The sequence below is a fragment of the Oncorhynchus nerka genome, linkage group LG3, assembly GCF_034236695.1.
Source record: "Oncorhynchus nerka isolate Pitt River linkage group LG3, Oner_Uvic_2.0, whole genome shotgun sequence".
Classification (NCBI taxonomy): domain Eukaryota; kingdom Metazoa; phylum Chordata; class Actinopteri; order Salmoniformes; family Salmonidae; genus Oncorhynchus; species Oncorhynchus nerka.
The window spans coordinates 23250837-23271738 of record NC_088398.1 but is presented as its reverse complement, the minus strand read 5'-3'; the positions used below and the strand labels follow the sequence as shown (position 1 = coordinate 23271738).

The window sequence follows — 20902 nt, the reverse complement described above, 5'->3', positions numbered from 1 at the left end:
AAGAAAGTGTGAGCTTCAGCATGTTGCATTGACCACCCCCAGTACTGCAAGCCTCTGCACATCCACAGTTCCAGAACACCAAATACAACAACAAAAGCGGACCACGGCACACCTGTGGCGGCCTCACCCCCCCCATCCACTACTATCCCATACTATCAACCCAATCCCCCCTCCATTAGTCCCCATGGTCGCTCAATGGGAAAGAGCCACGTGCCTCTGCGCCCACCAGCTCAAGAGCATTTGTTCTCGCTGTTGGTTGCTGTAAAGGATTTGCCTCCATAGACAGAAAAGCAGAGCGGATAACTTTTTGGAATTCGGCCTAGGGGGTCCTCTTCAACCTTTTGCTCACTCCGGGCTTCCACTCTCTCTCTTTCTCTCTCAGTCTTTCCCTGCGGAAAGGTTGACACTTAAGAGGGTTTATTTTTCCTGAAGAACTCAGGTAAGATGCATCCTGGTACTTTAGTCCCGGTGCTGTTTTGTTGTGTTGCCAGATTGGACCGTTTGGACTGATTGGACTAATAAGCAAGTGTATACAGTAAATCTGTGTGGAGTAAAGCCATGTGGGGCACAGGTGGGCAAAGTGGGACACTTCTTAAAAAGAGAAAACATGCAGAGCTACTGAATGAAAGCATATTTCTCTAAGACTAATGACGACTTGGTCTGAAGTGCAATGAAAGGGTTAAGGGCTAATTACATTGAAATCATTCAGTACTAATCAGAATATGATAATGCTTTAGTCTCTAAAGTGAAATGAGTAAATAACTGTCATTTGTCATTTCATTGTATTACAAAGTATGCTTTTTTAAAAATGCAGTCGTAACCCATTCAGCATTCTACAGGTATTGACTTCAACGCTTGACCTCAAGTAACGTTCAAAGCATGTTCAATGTCATTTGACTGTGGTTGGGCTCCCGAGTGGTGCAGCGGTTTAAGGCACTGCATCTCAGTGCTAAAGGAGACCCTGACACCCTGGTTCAAATCCACGCTGTATCACAACTGGCTGTGCACAATTGGCCTAGCATTGTACGGGTTTGGCCGGTGTAGGCCGTCATTGTAAATAAGAATTTGCTCTTAACTGAATAAATAAAGGTTAAATGGCCAAGATGGATGCAGAAGTTATGAGGCATCCATGAATCTCTGCAGTACCTTGGTGATTGTTCTGTGTTACAAATAGTATTCACTTTGCATTGAACCACTGAACTGAATGTTTCTTTTCTAGTGCCTCGGGTGCAAGATCAATGAGTGAGACCGTTAGCTCTTCGTTTCCACAACCCTAAAGGAACCTCTATGGACGTTTTATCTTCTGGAAACAGGTGTTCCAGAGGTGTTATGACTGTTGGCTGGATGGTCATGAATCACTGTCTCAGGAAATACCATCCAGCTTTAATATCCATCATTTGTTGTTGGTTAGTTCTACATGAGCATTTCTTGGAGCCGGGAAATACTTACACCACTGCCCCTCCTCCACTCTCACTTTGAAATGTAACACTTCCATATTTCAGTATAACCACGCTTGTGGAGTGTTGGAGTATTTTTGTATGTGTTTGAGGTTACTGAGTTGACATTTCTACATTGCATGCGGGTAGTAGATAGCATCAGTGGATTGCACAGTGTTGACAGTGATACAGAAATCGAACATTTCAGCTCAAAATAGAGTCCATAGTGTCTCTGTGCAGCTACAGAGACACTTTGCCGTCCTGTGCTATTGAATATGACACATGTTCACGTGTGTCTCTGTAAATAAGGAAGTGATACTGTGTTGCTTCATCTGGTTTGTGCTGAGTGTGTCACGTCTCTGCACTGTTGCTGAGTGAAGCATTGCCTGGTTCTATGCACCATTGATGCACCTGTCTAGGCTACGTCTGTGTGTTGTGTTCAGTGTGTGGGCACAGTGTGTGCCATTGTGGCCTTCAGGCCTGGGGTCAGTTCTATTTCAATTCAGTCAATCCAGGATGTGAAAGAAAAATAAAATAATGATAACGATAAGCAGCTATTTGTAATTCTGGACATGCAATTCACTTCCTGAATTCACTGAAGTAAAATGGAATTGACCCCAACCCTGGCTGCCTGCAACTTTGTGTAGTAGGACCTTAAAGGCATCCGTAAACCGTCCAATGGTTGACTCTATTGCCTGTGCCCCATGGTTGACTCTATTGCCTGTGCCCCATGGTTGACTCTATTGCCTGTGCCCCATGGTTGACTCTATTGCCTGTGCCCCATGGTTGACACTATTGCCTGTGCCCCATGGTTGACACTATTGCCTGTGAACCATGGTTGACTGTGTTGCCTGTGCCCCATGGTTGACAGTGTTGCCTGTGCCCCATGGTTGACTGTGTTGTCTGTGCCCCATGGTTGACCGTGTTGCCTGTGCCCCATAGTTGACTGTGTTGCCTGTGGTTGACTGTGTTGCCTGTGCCCCATGGTTGACTGTGCTGTCTGTGCCCCATAGTTGACTGTTTTGCCTGTGCCCCATGGTTGACTGTGTGGTCTGCGCCCCATGGTTGACTGTGTTGTCTGTGCCCCATATTTGACCGTGTTGCCTGTGCCCCATGGTTGACTGTGCTGTCTGTGCCCCATAGTTGACTGTTTTGCCTGTGCCCCATGGTTGACTGTGTTGTCTGTGCCCCACGGTTGACCATGTTGCCTGTGCCCCATAGTTGACTGTGTTGCCTGTAGCTGATGTTTCCCTGTATTGACTGTGCCATTGACCCTGTCCCTCTGCCTTTCTGTGCGCTGCAGTGCGTAGAGCCTCGCCACCGTCGCAGTGCCACTCAGGATGCACAGCTTTATGGGAGGGGGCCTGTTCTGCGCCATAGTGGGGAACATCCTGCTGGTGGTCTCAACTGCGACAGACTACTGGATGCAGTACCGCTTGTCGGGGAGCTTCGCCCACCAGGGCCTGTGGAGGTACTGCATGTCGGGAAAGTGCTACATGCAGACGGACAGCATCGGTGAGTGGGGCGCACTGGGGACCCATAGCACCACTGGGACTGCCTGTACGGCATCCATATTAGGAAGTCCCTCAGTTGTCAGACGAAACTCCCTTAGTTGAAGGACTTCCTAATGTGAATGTTGTATGCCTGTCTTACCTATGTTCATGACTACCAAGGAGGACTGTAATGAAGGGGATGACTGAATGACTGAAATAGCAACATGTGCCATTAGACTCAGACTCAATAGAATCAATACGTGTTTTAGACTCAATATGTTTTTACAGTTAACTATGGAGGCAAATCATGCACCCGTTGGCCCTAATTGGCTGGCACTAGTGTAGGTGAAAAATAACATTTGGAGCATTAGACTGAATGAATGGATCAAGACATGGTTTTCACAGGTGTGTGGGCTTGCGACTTTCTTTGAAATTGTATCTGTCCTCTCTTTGTCTTGTTTTATTCCTCTCTCTCTCTCGCTCTCTCTCTCTCTCTCTCTCAGCCTACTGGAATGCCACCCGTGCCTTCATGATCCTGTCAGCCATGTCGTGCTTCGCGGGCATCATCGCAGGCATTCTCTCCTTTGCCCATTTCTCTGCCTTCGAGAGGTTCAACCGCTCCTTCGCTGCAGGGATCATGTTCTTTGTCTCCAGTGAGTTCCACTGGACATTGCGAAGCTAACAGAGCTAGACACAATACACAAATACGCACAGCCTCAATACACAAATGTAAATGATTTCAGGAAAAATCATTATGTCTATGTTTACTGACTCAACCGCTATTTTGCCTACAGTTCTGTCTACTGTAAATTGGGAGTCAGAATTTGAACTTATCCTACCTTACTATCCGCCAGCTCTCTTTGTTCTGCTTGCAATGGCCATCTACACTGGAGTGACGGTGAACTTCCTGGGGAAGCGCTTCGGTGACTGGCGCTTCTCTTGGTCCTACATACTGGGCTGGGTGGCACTGCTCATGACCTTCTTTGCAGGTAAAAATGATAAAGACACAAATATGGATGGAGGGTCCACTTGCCAGAAATTCTGTTTGAGCACGGGCAGCACCATTACAAGCTTACACAATTTAAAAGGTGTCAACTGGGTGGGACTTCCTGTAGGTTAAGGAAGGATCATAGAATTCCATCCAGGTCAGCGGGAGGGATCAGCCAAAAAAGTATACTCCTGAACAAACATTCCAACACTGCAGGTGGCAGTAAATCACCAACTTGGCTGTACGGATGTTTTGACAAAAAACACAATCCTGCACAGTAGGTGGCGGTATGCACCTTTTCCGTTTGTTTAAAGATTGGCGATAAATGTATAGAAGAAGATAATATTCAACTACAAAAATGAAGGAGCTGCCGATGCTGTCACAGAAGCATCAATGGCAAATATAGGAGTGTGTCCTCTTTTGTTCTCTATGGGTGAGCAGAACTAGATTCAGATGGTATATGTTCTTCTCATCTCCTAAGTCATTATTTAAAATCCCCAAATGCTAGTCGAATCGAGTTAAACCAAAACACTGCTGAATATCATCAAGTGTTGCAGTTTTATTGATGAAACATGCAGACAATGCTGGTATTAATTGATAACAGATCATAAACTATTCTTTATATATAGTTGAAGTCGGAAGTTTACATACACTTAGGTTGGAGTCATTAAAACTGGTTTTTCAACCACTCTACAAATTTCTTCTTAACAAACTATAGTTTTGTCAAGTCGGTTAGGACATCTACTTTGTGCATGACACAAGTCATTTTCCCAACAATTGTTTACAGACATATTATTTCACTTATAATTCACTGTATCACAATTCCAGTGGGTCAGAAGTTTACAAACACTAAGTTGACTGTGCCTTTAAACAGCTTGGAAAATTCCAGAAAATTATGTCATGGCTTTAGAAGCTTCTGATGGGCTAATTAACATCATTTGAGTCAATTGTAGGTGTACCTGTGGATGTATTTCAAGGCCTACCTTCAAACTCAGTGCCTTTTTGCTTAACATCATGGGAAAATCAAAAGAAATCATCCAAGACCTCAGAAAAAAAATTGCTGGGCCATAATGACCATCGTTATGTTTGGAGGAAAAAGGGGGAGACTTGCAAGCCAAAGAACACCATCCCAACCGTGAAGCAGCATCATGTTGTGGGGGTACTTTGCTGCAGGAGGGACTGGTGCACCTCATAAAATAGATGGCATCCATAAGGATAGAAAATTATGTGGATATATTGAAGCAACATCTCAAGACATCAGTCAGGAAGTTAAAGCTTGGTTGCAAATGACCCCAAGCATACTTCCAAAGTTGTGGCAAAATGGCTTAAGGACAACAAAGTCAAGGTATTGGAGTGGCCATCACAAAGCCCTGACCTCAATCCCATAGAAAATGTGTGGGCAGACTGTAAAAGCGTGTTTGAGCAAGGAGGCCTACTAACCTGACTCAGTTACACCAGCTCTGTCAGGAGGAATGGGTCAAAATGCAACTTATTGTGGGAAGCTTGTGGAAGGCTACCTGAAATGTTTGACCCAAGTTAATCAATTTAAAGGCAATGCTACCAAATACTAATTGAGTGTATGCAATCTTCTGACCCACTGGGAATGTGATGAAAGAAATAAAAGCTTAAGTAAAGCATTCTCTACTATTATTCTGACATTTCACATTCTTAAAATAAAGTGGTGATCCTAACTGACCTAAGACAAGGGAATCTTTACTAGGATTAAATGTCAGGAATTGTGAAAAACTGAGTTTAAATGTATTTGGCTAAGGTGTATGTAAACTTCCGACTTCAACTGTAACTCTGTGGGGACTGCCTCAAGTAGCATGGATGCTGGACAGTTGTTGATTTACATGTTTTTCTTTTGCAGGAATATTTTACATGTGTGCCTACAGAATGCATGAATGCAGGAGAGTGGTGGACCCACGCTAAAAGAGAGAGGAAAGCCAGTGGAAAGATTGCAAATCCGGGACATTTTGGCCACACAATTCCAACACGATTAAAGAATCAAGCTTACACCAATAGACATATCATTGAAATATAGAAACTGTACTAGGTAATTGAGAACCAAAGATGAATACAAATGTTTGGTTATGCCTGAGCAGTTTACGTGTCATTTTAATAAAGCTATAACTCTAACAGTAAAACATTTATACTCTTTCTTACATTCAGCCTTGAAACTCTTGAATACAGAAAGAAAATATGTAGCATTATGTTTCAATTCAAATGGGTCACATAGAACATACCTCTAACCAGACAAATGAATCATTTAAAGGATAACAACCAAGCTTTCACATAGTGTGCAATTCAAAAGGGTAACAGAAGCTACTGTGACGAAACAAATGAATCATGTATGAAGTGCTCACTTTTGTAAATGGAATGTAAACATTTGAACATTTAAATATGAATGACTTTGGCAACAAAAAAAAGGTACAGTTCACAGAAGTTTTTAAAACAGAAACTACATATTATCTTGAAATATATTTCAATTAAATATCTTAAATATATAGCTGGGTCGTTCCACGAATAGAGTGCCTTTGGTCATTTCAATAAAACACTCAATTTAACATGAGGATGACATACATCTATGCTCTAACTAAGCTAAGCCTTTTTAATTTTTAATTTACACATTCTAATAGCAGTGTGTTTTCATTAAAGTAAAGGTTTTAATTTTCTCTGAAAATCCCCGTTTTGGCTTATCCAACGTCATGTTTGTTCACCTTCTAGGAAGACATATATCTACGTAATTACAAGTCCGAGTTATTTTGTTACTCTAGGAAAGTAATATCAGACAATTTTGACTTATTTCATGATTCATTTACATTTGTCCCTCAGGTTTATGTTAACCCTGTAACATGAACTGAACTCTCGTTTAAATATGGTAAAACGATTCATTTTTAAATGATTGAATCAAAAAGAAAAATGTACCATCTAGTAATATAGCCATATCATTGTGTAAAAGCAGGTGAGCTGGTTCTTTCTATTTTAGGCCATTTTCTGGTGTTTTGTGCTGGGAAACTGAGCGCGTCAAGCATAACCCATTGACCCTGTGTTACCCATAGATAGATAGGCTAGAAATGTTTTTAACAAGTTACTAGAAATGCTTCCATTCCCCGTCACAAAGGAAGTTATGGCTGATTTAAGATGTTGTTAACCCTATTGCGGTCAATCCCGTCACTTTAATTTGAATTTGCATAGTTATTCTTCTCAATTGAACATCTTGAGATGGGAAAACATGTTTTTTTATGAAGTTGAACGTTTGATCTCTATGACAGAATTAAAACATTTGGTGAAATGAATAGTTATTGTTGACAAAATTACCCAAAGGGCACTTGGAGTAAGGTGACTACATTTTCTACTCTTGGCCAATATCGGCTATTGTGCATTCCCTTTGGATCGCAGCCTGACCATGTCGCAGTCCCAGCATCTTGCAGATGGACATCTTGATAGTGATGCGGAAGGTGGAAGAGGAGAAGTAGAAGATGATAGGGTCCAGGCAGGTGTTGAAGGCGCTGAGCAGCAGGGTGTAGTACCTCCACGGGGGGCTGTGCCCTGTGAAGAAACCCAGCACATGGGAGAAGTTGTAGGGAAAGACACACACAAGGAAGACGGCCAGAGTACCCAGCGCCATCCCGATGGCCTTCTGCTTCTGGCCTGGGCTGATCCTGGGGAGCGTGTACAGGATCCAGATACAGCGGAGGTAGCAGAAGATGCAAACCATGAGAGGAACCAAGCAGAGCATGACGAAGAACTCCAGACGCACCGGGAGGAGGATGGTCAGCTGTTGTTTGGTGAAGTCCTCGTAGCAGACGGAGGTGTTGCTTGGGGGGAGGTCCTGGTGGTGCTGGATGATGAACACGATGCTGCAGTGGGCAGTGGTGAGAAGCCAGATGATTGTGCTGGCCACCACAGAATAGAAAGGTTTGTTGATTTGGCGGTAGGTGATGGGGAAGGCAACCGCCAGGTACCGGACCACACTGACAGCCATCAACAGGAGAGAACTGGTGTAGATAGTGGAGAAGAAGGTGTAGGAAGTGATGGAGCAGAGGAACTCGGGCAGGTACCACTGCATGCCGGAGGCCGCCTCGTACATCTTGAGAGGCAGGAAGAGAAGAAAGAGGAGGTCGGACACGATCAGGTTGAGCAGGAGGATGTCTGTGGGAGTGGGCTTTTTGTGGATCTTGACGCTGAAGGCGTAGAGTGCCAGGATGTTGGAAGGCAGGCCAATCAAGAAAGTGATGATGTAGACGGACAGAATCACCTCACTTTTCACCCACACCATGGCCTTGAACCTATAAGATAAACAAAGCCAAAAATAACACATTCAGGGTGCCCAATAATCATGTTTTCAAATTATACAAATTTGGTTGTTTTCAATGTATTTTTGTTACACTATCTCAGCCAACTTCTTATTACCAATGAAGGAATCCCAATCTGCTAATAGCTACATCCTCCCCACAGTATACTTGCAGCTCAACAGTGAAAAACTGAAAGGTAGAAGGAAAACACATTCTTAATTTCAAATGGTCATAACCTACCTGGCTGTAGATGTGTATTTCTTTTTAATCAGGAATTGGAGAGCTCAGCCAAGGGTGGTAATTTAAGATCTGTTACGTGCCAGCATATATAGTAGTCAAGCAGACCTGTCTGAGTGTACAGCAGACGCATTGAACAGTGGTCTGCAAACATGAGGAGGTGAGACTGCATGGTAACGGTTAACTAAAATGCAAAACATTGCTGTGTTTACATTTGATATTATATATGTGTAGGAGGGAGTGACATACCAACGTCTAATTTCAATATGTTTTTGTAAATAGTGTGCAAACAGACATTGCCTTCCCAAGAGAACAGTCATGTCAATGATAACAGGGTACTGTAATCCTAAGATTTATTTTCCCATGTGCCCAAGGTTGATATAACATATGTGCATTAGCATTTTGCTAAGACTTGATGAGAACTGTAGCAACAAAACTCTAATTGTTACTGTATGAGTTCATGTGGTTGTGGCTCAGGTTTGGAATAATCTATTAGCATTTTGATGCCACTTCATCAATAACTACTATATAATAACAAGTTACACATATTAATGGGCTGAAAAGCAATACTCTTTCAAAGAGAACAGTTATGTAAAGATTGGCAGCTTCGCAATGAAGCTTTCAGGTTTTCATTTTACCTGTATTTTACCAGGTATGTTGACTGAGAACACATTCTCATTTACAGCAACAGCCTGGGGAAAGTTACAGGGGAGAGGAGGGGGGATGAATGAGCCAATTGGAACCTGGGGATAATTCGGTGGTCAAGATAGTATGTGGGCCAGATTGGGAATTTAGCCAGGACACCGGGCTAGCACCCCTACTCTTATGGGATCTTTAGTGACCACAGAGAGCCATGACACCTGTTTAACATCCCATCCGAAAGACAGCTCGCAACACAGGACAATGTCCCCAATCACTGCCCTGGGGCATTGTGATGGTTTTTTTAGACCAGAGGAAAGAGTGCTTTCTACTAGCCCTCCAACACCACTTCCAGTAGCATCTGGTCTCCCATCCAGGGACCAACTAGGACCAACCCTGCTTAGCTTCAGAGTCAAGTGAGTTTAGTTAAGTATAGTTTTCAGCTATACTTTTCATGGCTGTTTATTTACCACTACAGACAGATGCTGGCACTAAGACCGCACTCAGTCAGCTGTATAAGGAAATAAGCAAACAGGAAACCACTAACCCAGAGGCGGCGCTCCTAGTGGCCGGAGACTTATGCAGGAACACTTAAATCAGTTCTACCAAATTTCTATCAACATGTTAAATGTGCAACCAGAGGGAAAAGAAATCGAGATCACCTGCACTCCACACACAGAGACGCGTACAAAGCTCTCCCTCGCCCTCCATTTGGTCAATCCGACCACAACTCTATCCTGATTCCTACTTACAAGCTAAAATTAAAGCAGGAAGCACCAGTGACTCGGTCTATAAAAAAGTGGTCATATGAAGCAGATGCTAAACTACAGGACTGTTTTGTCATCACAGACTGGAACACGTTCCGGGATTCTTCCGATGGCATTGAGGAGTACACCACATCAGTTACTGGCTTCATCAATAAGTGCATTGAGGACGTCGTCCCCACAGTGACTGTACGTACATACCCAAACCAGAAGCCATGGATTATAGGCAACATTCACACTGAGCTAAAGACTAGAGCTGCCGCTTTCAAGGTGCTAGACCCTAACCCGGAAGCTTACAAGAAATCCTGCTATGCCCTGTGACGAACCATCAAACAGGCAACGCGTCAATACAGAGCTATGATTGAAGCATACTACACCGGCTCTGACTCTTGTCTTATGTGGCAGGGCTTGCAAACTATTACAGACTACAAAGGGAAGCACAGCCGCGAGCTGCCCAGTGACGCGAGCCTGCTAGACAAGCTAAATCACTTCTATGCTCGCTTCGAGGCAAGTAACGGGAATGCATGAGAGCATCAGCTGTTCCGGACGACTGTGTGATTACGCTCTCCGTAGCCGACGTGAGAAAGACCTTTAAACAGGTCAACATTCACACGGCTGCGGGGGACAGATGGATTACCAGGACTTGTGCTCCGGGTATATGATGACCAACTGGCAGGTGTCTTCACTGAAATTGTCAACGTCCCTGATTGAGTCTGTAATACCAACATGTTTCAACCAGACCACCATAGTCTCTGTGCCCAAGAGCACAAAGGCAACCTGCCTAAATGACTACAGACGAGTAGCACTCACATCCGTAGCCATGAAGTGCTTTGAAAGGTTGTTAATGGCTCACATCAACAACATTATCCTAGAAACCCTAGACCCACTCCAATTTGCATACCGCCCAAACAGATCCACAGATAATGCAATCTCTATTGCACTCCACACTGCCCTTTCCCACATGGACAAAAGGAACACCTATGTGAGAATGCTATTCGTTGACTGTAAGTCAGTGTTCAACACCTTAGTACCCTCAAAGCTCACCACTAAGCTAAGGATCCTGGGACTTAACACCTCCCTCTGCAACTGGATCCTGGACTACCTGACGCGCCGCCCCCAGGTGGTGAGGTTAGGTAGAAACACATCTGCCAAGCTGATCCTCAACACTGGAACTCCCCATGGGTGCGTGCTCAGTCCCCTCCTGTACTCCCTGTTCACCCACGACTGCATGACCAGGCACGACTCCAACACCATCATTAAGTTTGCAGACGATACAACAGTGTGTTGATGTGCCTGATCACCGACAACGACGAGACAGCCTATAGGGAGGAGGTCAGAGACCTTGCCGGGTGGTGACAGAATAGCAACCTATCCCTCAACGTATCCAAGACTAAGGAGATGATTGTGGACTACAGGAAAAGGAGGACCGAGCATGTCCCCATTCTCTTCGACGGGGCTTTAGTGGAGCAGGTTGAGAGCTTCAAATTCCTTGTTGTCCACATCAACAACAAACTAGAATGGTCCAAACACACCAAGACGTGAAGAGGGCACAACAAAGCCTATTCCCCCTCAGGAAACTGAAACGTTTTGGCATGGGTCCTCAGATCCTCAAAAGGTTCTACAGCTGCAACATCGAGAGCATGCACTGGTTGCATTATTGCCTGGTACAGCAATTGCTTGGCCTCTGACCACAAGGCACTACAGAGGGTAGTGTGTACGGCCCAGTACATCACTGGGGCTAAGCTGCCTGCCATCCAGGACCTCTCCACCAGGCAGTGTCAGAGGAAGGCCCTAAAAATTGTCAAAGACCCCAGCCACCCCAGTCATAGAGTGTTCTCTCTGCTTCCGCATGGCAAGCGGTACCGGAGTGCCAAGTCTAGGACAAAAAGGCTTCTCAACAGTTTTTACCCCCAAGCCATAAGACTCCTGAACAGGTAAGGAAATGATTACCCGGACTATTTGCATTGTGTGCCTACCCCAACCCCTCCCCCCAACCCCTCTTTTTACGCTGCTGCTACTCTCTGTTTATCATATATCATACTACCTCAATCAGCCTGACTAACTGGTGTCTGTATGTAGCCTCTCTACTTTTTATAGCCTCGCTACTGTATATAGCATGTCTTTTTACTGTTGTTTTATTTCTTAACTATCCTATTGCTCACCTAATACCTTTTTTGCACTTTTGGTTAGAGCCTGTAAGTAAGCATTTCACTGTAAGGTCTACACCTGTTGTATTCAGCGCACATGACAAATAAACTTTGATTTGATTTGAAGTGAGCAGTGGGATGCAGGGTGGTATGCTGCTGGCAGGTATGCTGCTGGCAGGTCTCTCTCTAGTCTACATCATTGTCTGTGAACTGGTGACTGTTTGCCCCATGATATGGCATCCATATTAGGAAGTCTTCAATTGTCAGAAAAATCTCTGTCAGTGGTCAGACAAACTCCCTCAGTTGTGGGTGGGTTACTTTGTCCCTCTATGTCTCTAGTGTTGTTTTGAGCTGTCATGAAGATGCCAGAGGAGCTGTTCATTCACTTCCCAGTCAGGATCCTCTTCATGGTGGCCTGGAACATGGAGGAGGAGAAGTAGAACGTCATAGGAGCCAGGACGGTGTTGACCGTGGTCAGGTACAGAGCGTAGAGCCGCCACTCCACATTGTCTTGGATGATGAACCCCTGTACATGGGTGACATTATGGGGCAGGAAGCAGACAACAAAAACCAGTAGGGTCCCGATAGCCATTCCAACGGCTCTCTTCCTTTTCTCTGCACGAAGGTTAGGGGTCCTATTGAGGATGAGGATGAAGTTCAGTTAGCAGAACACACAGACCAGCAGTGGCACGATATATAGAACCACACACAGCTCCAAGCGCATGGGAAGCACCACCTTCAGCTGCTCCTGGGTGAAGTTATCATAGCAGATATAGAGATCATATGAGGTCTGGTTCTCCACGATGTAGATGAAGCAGAGGTGGACCGAGCTGAAGACCCACACCACCAGGCTGCTCACCACTCCGTACAAGAGCTTGCGGCGGAGCCTGCACGGGACAGGGAAGGCCACACACAGGTAGCGGTCAACACTGACCACCGTCAGCAGGAGGGAGCTGGTGTAGATGAAGGAGAAGACGACAAAAGGGGTAATGTTGCAGAGAGGACTGGGGAGAGTCCAGACCATGCCAGAGGCTGCCTCGTGCATCTTGAGGGGCAGGAACAGCAGGAAGATAAGGTCGGACACGATCAGGTTGAGCAGGAGGATGTCTGTGGGAGTGGTTTTTTTTGTGGATCTTGACGCTGAAGGCATGGAGTGCCAGGATGTTGGCAGCTAGGCCAATCAGGAAGGTGATGATGTAGACGGACAGAATCACCTCACTCCTCACCACAATGGCTCTCAACTGAGGACAAGCAGAGAACGACAGCAACTATTATCTATATTTGATCATGTAGCACTCAGTGTAAGATGAAAAATGGTCAACTTTAAATTAAGATCACCATTATCTCAAATGATGATGTAATGGATGCAGCTTGCTGAGGAAAAGTTGAAATGAAAATGAAACCATCCATGAAATCATCTCCGATTCCATTTTTTATATTTCAAACCCAAGCTCCGCCATGTGGAAATAAAAGCATCATGCTAGAATGTAGATTTTTTAAAATTGTTGTTTGAGATGAATTGTGTCAGCTCCCATCAGTAGGCTATTTAACTACATAAATTGGCAGTGTGCTGTCAGGACCAAGTCTTAAATAAAAAAACATGAACTTTGAAGTATTACTCACGCTATCAACGGTTCATCAAACAGAGGATATGGTGGAAAGTCCAAGGCTGTCCGCTACACAGGCTTCACGGAAAGGTGTTAGTGCAGAGCGATTGTCCATGATTTGGGATTAATGTCACTTCTCTCCTCAGCTCTGTTGGGGAGGACCTCAGTCCACCTCTTTCTAACTGCATGCTCATAATTTTACCTGAAAAAATATTTTCTCTCCAGCTCAAGTAAGTAGTCAATAAATGGGTGATTTGTATATAATGAGATAAGCAACGGTGTAATAAACCAAGTGTAACAGCCATCACTGGGACTAAATCATTGAAGTTTTGCATAACTGTCAACATAAGGTGTGCCTTCGACTAAGGGGTTAATTAAGGTGCTACACTCTTAGAAAAAAAGGGTTCCTAAAGGGTTCTTCAGCTGTCCCCATAGGATAACCCTTTTTGGTTCCAGTTAGAACCCTTTTGGGTTCCAGGTAGAATCCTTTTGGGTTCTATATACATGGAACCAAAAGGGTTCTTGAAAGGGTTCTCCTACGGGGAGAGCCGAAGAACCATTTAAGGTTATAGATAGCACCTTTTTTTTCTAAGAATGCACTGTTCTACCCAATCAATGCTTCTTTGTTTTGGTGCTTTGGGGTGGACCCTGATTGAATAATCAATATACACTGAGTATACAAAACATGATCACCTGCTCTTTCCATGACATAGACTGACCAGGTGAATCCAGGTGAAAGCTATGATCCGTTATTGATGTCACTTTTTAAATCCACTTAAATCAGTATAGATGAAGGGGAAGACAATTGAGACATGAGAGAGTGAATGGGCAAGACAAACGATGTAACTGCCTTTGAACGGGGTATGGTAATAGGTGCCAGACCAAGGGCTGTTATGGTGCCCATGCGGTCACGAGTCATGAAGGTAGTCAAATTCCACATGACTGTTTAGTCACAGTAAATAGGCTTCTCCAAGCTCTGATGCTGCTGATGGTCATTAGTAGCCTACCAAACTTGCTAACTGCCTGGTACTCAGCACTCTATAGCCACGAAAGCGTCCTCCATCGCTATTTAAGTGCATAGATGTCATGTTGTTATTTTTACCCTGTCCCTGTTTCCAGACAGGTGTATAATAATGGTCCATTCTAATCAAAAGAAATACTAAATAATAGGAGTGGAATTTAGATTTATGTAAAGACATGATTAAATAAAGAATAGTCTGATGGGTGACAATATTATCACTTGTGAATGATGCCCAGCGTAAGGCAAAAACAATGCATACCTTTTTATGCAACTTTTTCAAATCATAGTCCCACACCTCATGTAGCCTAGCCCATAGGCCTACATGCTTTTTTACAAGGTTTGTATCACAACTAAAGTGGCCAAATAACATCTTAAAATTAAGCACATTAATCCGTTTTACAACGGGTGTAGAGCCTAACTGACATACATATGCAGCGCGTGAGTTTCACATTTGGGGAAGATCATTTTCACCATAAAAATGCACCTTAACAATGAAAGTGTTACATCAATCAATTACATGCATAATCGCATTTGCCATCACTTTTGATAATGGTGTTTTCCTGCTAATTAGCGCTTATAGCCTACTGCCCTTATAGCCTACTGCTACTGCGCTTATAATGTGTAACAGTTGTCGTCCTCCTCTTCTGAGGAGGAGTAGGAAATATCGGACCAATATGCAGCGTGGTAAGTGTTCCTCATATTTATTTAATGAACACAGAAAACAAGAGAATAAAGAAAAACCGAAACAGTCCTGAATGATGAAAAACACTGAAACGGAAAATAACCACCCACAAACAAGAGTGGAAAAACAGGCTACCTAAGTATGGTTCTCAATCAGAAACAACGATTGTCAGCTGCCTCTGATTGGGAACCATACCAGGCCAAACACATAGAAATATAAACATAAGAACAAAGCATAGAATGCCCACCCCAACTCCCGCCCTGACCAACCTAAAATAGAAACATACAAAAGGAACTAAGATCAGGACGTGACAGTACCCCCCCCAAGGTGCGGACACCGGACGCAAAACCTAACCCCATAGGGGAGGGTCTGGGTGGGCATCTGTCCACGGTGGCGGCTCTGGCGCGGGTAGTGGACTCCACTCCACCATAGATTTGGCCCACTTAAATGGCGCCATTGGAGCAGCGACCCTCGCCGCCGACCTCGGACTGGGGACCCTTGCAGCGGGCCCCGAATAGGCAGGAGACTACGGGCAGCGCCAGCGTGAAGGGTGACTCCGGCAGCGCCGGCGTGAAGGGCGACTCCGGGCAGCAACGGAGTGAAGGGCGACTCTGGCAGCTCCTAACTGACGGGCGGCTCTGGCAGCTCTTGACTGACGGGCGGCTCTGGCAGCGCTGGACAGGAGGGAGACTCTGGAAGCGCTGGACAGGAGGGAGACTCTGGAAGCGCTGGACAGGAGGGAGACTCTGGAAGCGCTGGACAGGAGGGAGACTCTGGAAGTGCTGGACAGGAGGGAGACTCTGGAAGTGCTGGACAGGAGGGAGACTCTGGAAGTGCTGGACAGGAGGGAGACTCTGGAAGCGCTCGACAGGAGGGAGCACCTGGATGGAGGAGATGGAGAGACAGCCTGTTGCGTGGGGCTGCCACAGGAGGCCTGGTGCGTGGAGGAGGCACCGGATGGACCGGACCGTGGAGGCGCACTGGAGGTCTCCGGGCTATGCCTGCGCACTGGGGACACCGTGCACCTCACGGCATAACACGGTGCCTGCCCGGTCCACCTCTCACCACGGTAAGCACGGGGAGTTGGCTCAGATCTCCTACCTGACTTAGCCACACTCCCCATGTGTCCCCCCCAAGACATTTTTGGGGCTGCCTCTCGGGCTTCCTTGCCAGCCGTGTTCCCTCAAAGCGCTGGCTCCCTTTACCTGGTGCCTCCGCTCTCCTGGCTAACTCCTCATAATGCCGCCGCTTGGCTTTGGCTGCCTCCAGCTCTTCCCTTACCGTCCAAAATCTCCTCCCATGTCCAGAAGTCCAGAGCCCTCTGCTCCTGGTTACCACGCTGCTTGGTCCGGTTGTGGTGGGTGGTTCTGTAACGGTTGTCGTCTTCTTCTGAGGAGGAGGAGTAGGAAATATCGGACCAATATGCAGCGTGGTAAGTGTTCTTCATATTTATTTAATGAACACAGAAAACAAGCGAATAAAGAAAAACCGAAACAATCCTGAATGGTGAAAAACACTGAAACGGAAAATAACCACCCACAGACAAGAGTGGGAAAACAAGCTACCTAAGTATGGTTCTCAATCAGAGACAACGATTGACAGCTGCCTCTGATTGGGAACCATACCAGGCCAAACACATAGAAATATAAACACAAGAACAAAACATAGAATGCCCACCCCAACTCATGCCCTGACCAACCTAGAATAGAAAAATACAAAAGGAACTAAGGTCAGGACGTGACATAATGTGACGAAATAGCCTAAGCTAAATGTTCTGATCTGTTGTGTCAGCCTCATTGCGTAAAAAAGTTTGTTGATTTTTTTTATTTTAGGCATGTCAGTTAAGAACAAATTCTTATTTTCAATGACGGCCTAGGAACAGTGGGTTAACTGCCTGTTCAGGGGCAGTTACCTTGTCAGCTCGGGAATTGGACTTGCAACCTTTCGGTTACTAGTCCAACACTCTAACCACTAGGCTACCCTGCCGCACCGTTGATGCTAGTGGTTATATTAATTTGGGATCTATCGCATCCCACAACTGTCCTAAACCATGTTTGGAATATTTATTTCTAGCACAGAATAGAATAGATCAACTTTTGTAGTATGGGGGATAGTAGATTGACATAGGCTAGTGCCTTTAGGCCTACTCATCTTGTTGGCTGTAAAGTAAATTTGGACAGTTGTTCCAATATCTTCAATATGCGCCTGAAATTGGAAAAGGACAGGCGCAGTTGCATCCCCGATGTGTCTGTCTTCACTTGTAGCCTATGACCTGATGCTGTGATGAGAGCCATGTGAGTGAGAGGTGCTACGGAGCATGCAGCATGCAGGTAGAAGGGAATGAAATTATTATATTCAGCCCAAGGGCACAACGGCTACTGGCCGCAAAAGGCATGGATTTTTTTTAGGGGGCATTCTGGCCACACAAAGAGGATGCCGCCAGGAAAATCGAGGCATTATCAAGTGCTTGTCAAATTGTGAATGAGAGACTGATGTGCCACCTGCACAAAAAACAGAGAGCTCATGCCTTTCATGCAACCTTTTTCAAATCATTAGAGTCGCATCTTGCATCATTAGAATGTATTAAACGTCAAAACATATAGCCCAACATTTGTGCCACAACAAAAGGTACATAAATAACTCTAAATGAATTATATAGGAGTACCTGTTTCTTTGTTAACTGCTCAACACAGAATAATGCCATAGAATTCTAAGCAAATCTTGTCTGCTAAATGAACTAGTCTCCCCTTACCCATCTGTCTATCGCCTCCTTTGAATTCCATGCTGTCACAGTTACCAGCCCTTTCAAGCTTAACATCCTTATCATTTATCGCCCTCCAGGTTCCCTCTGAGAGTTCATCAATGAGCTTGATGCCTTGATAAGCTCCTTTCCTGAGGACGGCTCACCTCTCACAGTTCTGGGCGACTTTAACCTCCCCACGTCTACCTTTGACTCATTCCTCTCTGCCTCCTTCTTTCCACTCCTCTCCTCTTTTGACCTCACCCTCTCACCTTCCCCCTACTCACAAGGCAGGCAATACGCTGACCTCATCTTTACTAGATGCTGTTCCTCCACTAACCTCATTGCAACTCCCCTCCAAGTCTCCGACCACTACCTTGTATCCTTTTCCCTCGCTCTCATCCAACACTTCCCACACTGCCCCTACTGGATGGTATCGCGCCGTCCCAACCTTCGCTCTCTCTCCCCGCTACTCTCTCCTCTTCCATCCTATCATCTCTTCCCTCTGCTCAAACCTTCTCCAACCTATCTCCTGATTCTGCCTCCTCAACCCTCCTCTCCTCCCTTTCTGCATCCTTTGACTCTCTATGTCCCCTATCCTCCAGGCCGGCTCGGTCCTCCCCTCCCGCTCCGTGGCTCGACGACTCATTGCGAGCTCACAGAACAGGGCTCCGGGCAGCCGAGCGGAAATGGAGGAAAACTCGCCTCCCTGCGGACCTGGCATCCTTTCACTCCCTCCTCTCTACATTTTCCTCCTCTGTCTCTGCTGCTAAAGCCACTTTCTACCACTCTAAATTCCAAGCATCTGCCTCTAACCCTAGGAAGCTCTTTGCCACCTTCTCCTCCCTCTTGAATCCTCCTCCCCCCCTCCTCCTCTCTGCAGATGACTTCGTCAACCATTTTGAAAAGAAGGTCGACGACATCCGATCCTCGTTTGCTAAGTCAAACGACACCGCTGGTTCTGCTCACACTGCCCTACCCTGTGCTCTGACCTCTTTCTCCCCTCTCTCTCCAGATGACATCTCGCGTCTTGTGACGGCCGGCCGCCCAACAACCTGCCCGCTTGACCCTATCCCCTCCTCTCTTCTCCAGACCATCTCCGGTGACCTTCTCCCTTACCTCACCTCGCTCATCAACTCATCCCTGACCGCTGGCTACGTCCCTCCCGTCTTCAAGAGAGCGAGAGTTGCACCCCTTCTGAAAAAACCTACACTCGATCCCTCCGATGTCAACAACTACAGACCAGTATCCCTTCTTTCTTTTCTCTCCAAAACTCTTGAACGTGCCGTCCTTGGCCAGCTCTCCCGCTATCTCTCTCAGAATGACCTTCTTGATCCAAATCAGTCAGGTTTCAAGACTAGTCATTCAACTGAGACTGCTCTTCTCTGTATCACGGAGGCGCTCCGCACTGCTAAAGCTAACTCTCTCTCCTCTGCTCTCATCCTTCTAGACCTATCGGCTGCCTTCGATACTGTGAACCATCAGATCCTCCTCTCCACCCTCTCCGAGTTGGGCATCTCCGGCGCGGCCCACGCTTGGATTGCGTCCTACCTGACAGGTCGCTCCCTACCAGGTGGCGTGGCGAGAATCCGTCTCCTCACCACGTGCTCTCACCACTGGTGTCCCCAGGGCTCTGTTCTAGGCCCTCTCCTATTCTCGCTATACACCAAGTCACTTGGCTCTGTCATAACCTCACATGGTCTCTCCTATCATTGCTATGCAGACGACACACAATTAATCTTCTCCTTTCCCCCTTCTGACGACCAGGTGGCGAATCGCATCTCTGCATGTCTGGCAGACATATCAGTGTGGATGACGGATCATCACCTCAAGCTGAACCTCGGCAAGACGGAGCTGCTCTTCCTCCCGGGGAAGGACTGCCCGTTCCATGATCTCGCCATCACGGTTGACAACTCCATTGTGTCCTCGTCCCAGAGCGCTAAGAACCTTGGCGTGATCCTGGACAACACCCTGTCGTTCTCAAATAACATCAAGGCGGTGGCCCGTTCCTGTAGGTTCATGCTCTACAACATCCGCAGAGTACGACCCTGCCTCACACAGGAAGCGGCGCAGGTCCTAATCCAGGCACTTGTCATCTCCCGTCTGGATTACTGCAACTCGCTGTTGGCTGGGCTCCTGCCTGTGCCATTAAACCCCTACAACTCATCCAGAACGCCGCAGCCCGTCTGGTGTTCAACCTTCCCAAGTTCTCTCACGTCACCCCGCTCCTCCGCTCTCTCCACTGGCTTCCAGTTGAAGCTCGCATCCGCTACAAGACCATGGTGCTTGCCTACGGAGCTGTGAGGGGAACGGCACCTCAGTACCTCCAGGCTCTGATCAGGCCCTACACCCAAACAAGGGCACTGCGTTCATCCACCTCTGGCCTGCTCGCCTCCCTACCACTGAGGAAGTACAGTTCCCGCTCAGCCCAGTCAAAACTGTTCGCTGCTCTGGCCCCCCAATGGTGGAACAAACTCCCTCACGACGCCAGGACAGCGGAGTCAATCACCACCTTCCGGAGACACCTGAAACCCCACCTCTTTAAGGAATACCTAGGATAGGATAAAGTAATCCTTCTCACCCCCCTTAAAAGACCTAGATGCACTATTGTAAAGTGGCTGTTCCACTGGATGTCATAAGGTGAAAGCACCAATTTGTAAGTCGCTCTGGATAAGAGCGTCTGCTAAATGACTTAAATGTAAATGTTAAATGTAGCCCATAGCCAGATCAGGACCTAACATAAGGACAACTCAGAGTATGCTGTTCTGTTCATCTGAAATAGACCTCATTTTCTTCATATCATGTTTCTTTAGACTTGTCTAAAATAAATAGTGGATTATATTATGGATT

The 20902-nt window shown here is 46.1% G+C and overlaps 2 protein-coding genes and 1 pseudogene across 3 annotated transcripts; 1 reads left to right on the top strand and 2 right to left on the bottom strand.

The window, feature by feature from the left end:
- The first annotated feature begins 176 nt into the window (after positions 1-176).
- On the top strand, positions 177-6064 carry LOC115105175 (lens fiber membrane intrinsic protein-like). Of its 2 annotated transcripts, none has more exons than XM_029626870.2 (5): positions 177-439; positions 2740-2951; positions 3433-3582; positions 3784-3918; positions 5788-6064. In XM_029626870.2, the coding sequence occupies exons 2-5, from the start codon at positions 2777-2779 to the stop codon at positions 5847-5849; spliced, it is 522 nt and encodes a 173-aa protein (XP_029482730.1). In that variant the 5' UTR covers positions 177-439; positions 2740-2776; the 3' UTR covers positions 5850-6064. The 2 variants fall into 2 exon arrangements, with proteins under 2 accessions (XP_029482730.1, XP_029482739.1); XM_029626879.2 differs by lacking the exon at positions 177-439 and adding an exon at positions 551-571.
- On the bottom strand, positions 5903-11798 carry LOC115105168 (free fatty acid receptor 2-like). The gene is made up of 2 exons (XM_029626858.2): positions 8456-11798; positions 5903-8209 (listed from the first exon to the last, which is right to left on the bottom strand). The coding sequence occupies exon 2, from the start codon at positions 8197-8199 to the stop codon at positions 7273-7275; it is 927 nt and encodes a 308-aa protein (XP_029482718.1). The 5' UTR covers positions 8200-8209; positions 8456-11798; the 3' UTR covers positions 5903-7272.
- Positions 11799-11873: 75 nt separating this feature from the next.
- LOC115114197 (free fatty acid receptor 2-like) lies at positions 11874-16759 on the bottom strand (annotated as a pseudogene).
- Positions 16760-20902: the final 4143 nt, after the last annotated feature.